Source organism: Melanaphis sacchari, unplaced genomic scaffold (genome assembly GCF_002803265.2).
Source record: "Melanaphis sacchari strain LSU unplaced genomic scaffold, SCAv2.0 Contig29_pilon_pilon, whole genome shotgun sequence".
NCBI lineage: Eukaryota > Metazoa > Arthropoda > Insecta > Hemiptera > Aphididae > Melanaphis > Melanaphis sacchari.
The window spans coordinates 1-3,053 of NW_020271172.1; the positions used below are offsets into that span (position 1 = coordinate 1).

At 25.5% G+C, this 3,053-nt stretch overlaps 2 protein-coding genes across 2 annotated transcripts; both read right to left on the reverse strand.

The window, feature by feature from the left end:
• Positions 1-825: 825 nt before the first annotated feature.
• On the reverse strand, positions 826-1,626 carry LOC112595769 (the record flags this gene model as incomplete). The annotated part of the gene is made up of 1 exon (XM_025341078.1): positions 826-1,626. A coding segment is annotated over one exon (801 nt), but the record flags the coding sequence as incomplete, so codon positions are not given.
• Positions 1,627-1,638: 12 nt separating this feature from the next.
• LOC112595730 lies at positions 1,639-2,805 on the reverse strand. Its single transcript, XM_025341031.1, has 3 exons — positions 2,693-2,805; positions 2,400-2,550; positions 1,639-1,992 (listed from the first exon to the last, which is right to left on the reverse strand). Exons 1-3 carry the CDS (start codon positions 2,803-2,805, stop codon positions 1,639-1,641), a joined length of 618 nt encoding a protein of 205 aa, XP_025196816.1.
• Between the last annotated feature and the right edge of the window lie 248 nt (positions 2,806-3,053).

Consider the following 3,053-nt stretch of genomic DNA (forward strand, 5'->3'; position numbering starts at 1 on the left):
TAAATATGTTCGACATAACCCTTTAAATATTTTATTGAACAAACTCTTTGATATAATTATTTATTTCCGAAAGATTACAATGCACACAAAAATTATATCTTCACAATAATAGTATAATTATTTAATCTAAAAAAATAAAAAAAACAATGGGGTAGAGAAAACGAAAAACACGGAATAGAAGAATTTGAAAAAGTAACAGGAAAAACAGTAGTTGTTACTGGATTATGGCTTCATTCATCAGGTGTTATAGGTGCTTCGCCTGATGGCTTAGTTGGTCAAGATACTATTATTGAAGTCAAATGCCCATACTCTTATCGTAATAATCTTTTAATTGATGCATTAAAAAATAATAAATCATACATAATATATTACGATGAAGGTGGTTTGATAAGAATTAATAAGAATCATGAATACTATGCACAAATACAAGGGCAAATTTGTATCCTAAAAAGACAAATTTGTTATTTAGTTATATGGGCAATTAAGGATTTGGTTATAGTTGAAGTTCCCAAAGATGAACAATGGGTTGAAAATATTGATAAAATTATACACTTTTATTTTAAGGAGTTTATTTATTATTTCCCTTATTTGTTAAAATAATATTTTTTGGTTTACATGTATTGTTAAAATGTGTATATTGTTAACTTTTTTTAATCTAAGCATTGTTTACTGTTACCTAGAGAACCTAAGTCAATAAAAAAACTAGGTAGTTAAATTTGTAATTAAATCATAATTTTATTATATTAAGTGTTATATACAAGTTTATTAAAAATATACATCAGTTGAAAATTACATTTTTATATTTTATAAAAATATAAATACAACTTAATCTTCTATTGGTTGTAAATAAAACATTTCTACTTCTTTAATGAGTGGATATTGGAAATTTGATAAAGCTCCACATACTTGAAATATTATTGATGCATATGGAACTAATTTTGGAGTTATAAATTCTAAGATAGAATATCCCTTTATACGATTTATAGCACGTTCAACATTAACTCTAGCTCTGGCTATAGTCAATGTTTTCATCACTTGATTTTGTGTAAATTGAGGTGCACCCAAAAATGGAGGTATATTTAATGATACTCCTTCAGGCAATAAGTCATTTATAAGAAACCCTTTATCAGCTAATATAAGATCACCACTATTAAACACATCTATAACTCCAGAATGTTTAACTATTTCTTTATCAGATGTTGATCCAGGGTATAGCAAACTACAAAAAGTCAAAACTCCGTTTGGTGCAATTCCTACTAGACCTTTTGATGTATTTCGGTGTTTATAATTGCTATAGGTGAGTTTTTGTAATTCCATTTTACTTGGTATTGCTGTATATATTTCTGTACAGTCCAAAATCATACGACAGTTCACAAAATTATTAAATACACTGGGTAAACATGCTTTATTCTTTTGTTGACTTGGAACAGAATTCATGAAAGTCTTAAATATTATAGTATGAAATGCGTGAATCCAAGTCAATACTATATTTGTAACAGTTGTACGACTACACCCAAATCTAACTCCTAAATCCGTGAAATCAAAATTATGACGTAATTTCATAAGTGTCATAAAAATTTGATCTGTTCTACTGATTCTTTCCACGTTCCACCCCAAGAAATAATTTATTGAAACATTTTAAAAAATATCAAATAATACATGAATCACAGTCTTATTAGGCATTCCAGTATAGTAAGTTATTGCTTCATCATTGTCTTCTATAAATGCGAACGAGAATGGTTGTTTTTTTAAACTATTTATTGTAGAATTAAGCCTCTCAATTTCAATCTTTAAAAGGGCATTTTCTGGTTCATCAATAATGGATCCAACCGACTTAACATTTAAATGTAAAACTGAATTCTCTTCATTGTGCTTAGTAGATTCATATAAGTTCATCTGTGACTCAATTTCAATATCTGATTGAGATGCTACTTCTGAATGATTTTCTTCAAGTTCATCAGGTAATTCTTCTTCATTGGCAACTAATGTTTTCTACAAAAAAAATTATAAATTATAATTTTAAATATTTTTTTATTTAATAATTATATTATATTAATTATAAGTTTGTATGCTGATGTTTAAGTAGATGATGTTCAATATTTTAAAAAACCAAAGTATAGAAAATAATTATAAAACTAATGAGAGAAACTAGATAATAATTAAATTAAATAATGATTGGTTTCTATTTAAGTATTAATTTAAATTCAAATTAACTTAAGGTTTAACCTCAAATTTATCAAATTCTAAGTAAACCACACTTTTGAAAATGTTCTTTTAATAAAAAATAGTGAATATAATATATATTGCATATTAAGTAAGTACTAAACATCAACACTTAATTTTATTTTAATCCAAAGCTTGCTATTGCAATTTAAAAATAAAACTACATTAAAACATACTGAGATAGGTTTTGGTATCCGTTTATTTCTTTTCTCTGGGGAAACACATAAAAATCTTTTTTCTTTATTCCAACTGAATATTGTTGGATTATTTTCTTTTAGACCATCAATAAAATGCCAGCTGCAAACTCGGGAGTTCACACTTGGACATCTGTCAGACCTCCTTAAAAATATCAACATAAACATTCAATTAAAGTGTAATTATGAAATATAGGTAACACATACAAGCTAGGTGTACAATTTAAATAGAATATATTTAACAATCAAAATAAATTAATATAACTAATAACTACCTTATATTTTTTGTCCATTTTAATTTTAACAATTTATTCACAGGAAATCTAAAAAATTTACATATTTTTGTTTCGCTGTAATGGTTACAATTTGGTACAAAACAATTGACCATTATGAACAACCTATACAATAAATTAAAAAAATTAATAACATTGTACATATTAAACAAAATACCTTTAAAAATATGAATTTGTAATAAAAATATTAATATACACAACTATAGTTTAAACTCACCTGAAGTCAACGTAGTTAAGTAATTTAACAATCGTCAAAATAAATCAATATTCGCTGTTTTATAAAAAAAAGAACGTTAAATCATAGTCAAGAATACAAATACTGAACACCGCAACTTGTTTAAAG

What these genes read in the sequence shown, in the direction of transcription:
- LOC112595730 (XM_025341031.1), bottom strand. Translation starts at nt 2,805, where the DNA reads ATGGTCAATTGTTTTGTACCAAATTGTAACCATTACAGCGAAACAAAA. An exon ending in AAATGGACAAAAAATATAAG is followed by an intron (nt 2,551 to 2,692) that starts GTAGTTATTAGT and finishes GAGGTCTGACAG; the next exon opens with ATGTCCAAGTGTGAACTCCC. An exon ending in GGATACCAAAACCTATCTCA is followed by an intron (nt 1,993 to 2,399) that starts GTATGTTTTAAT and finishes TTTTTTTTGTAG; the next exon opens with AAAACATTAGTTGCCAATGA.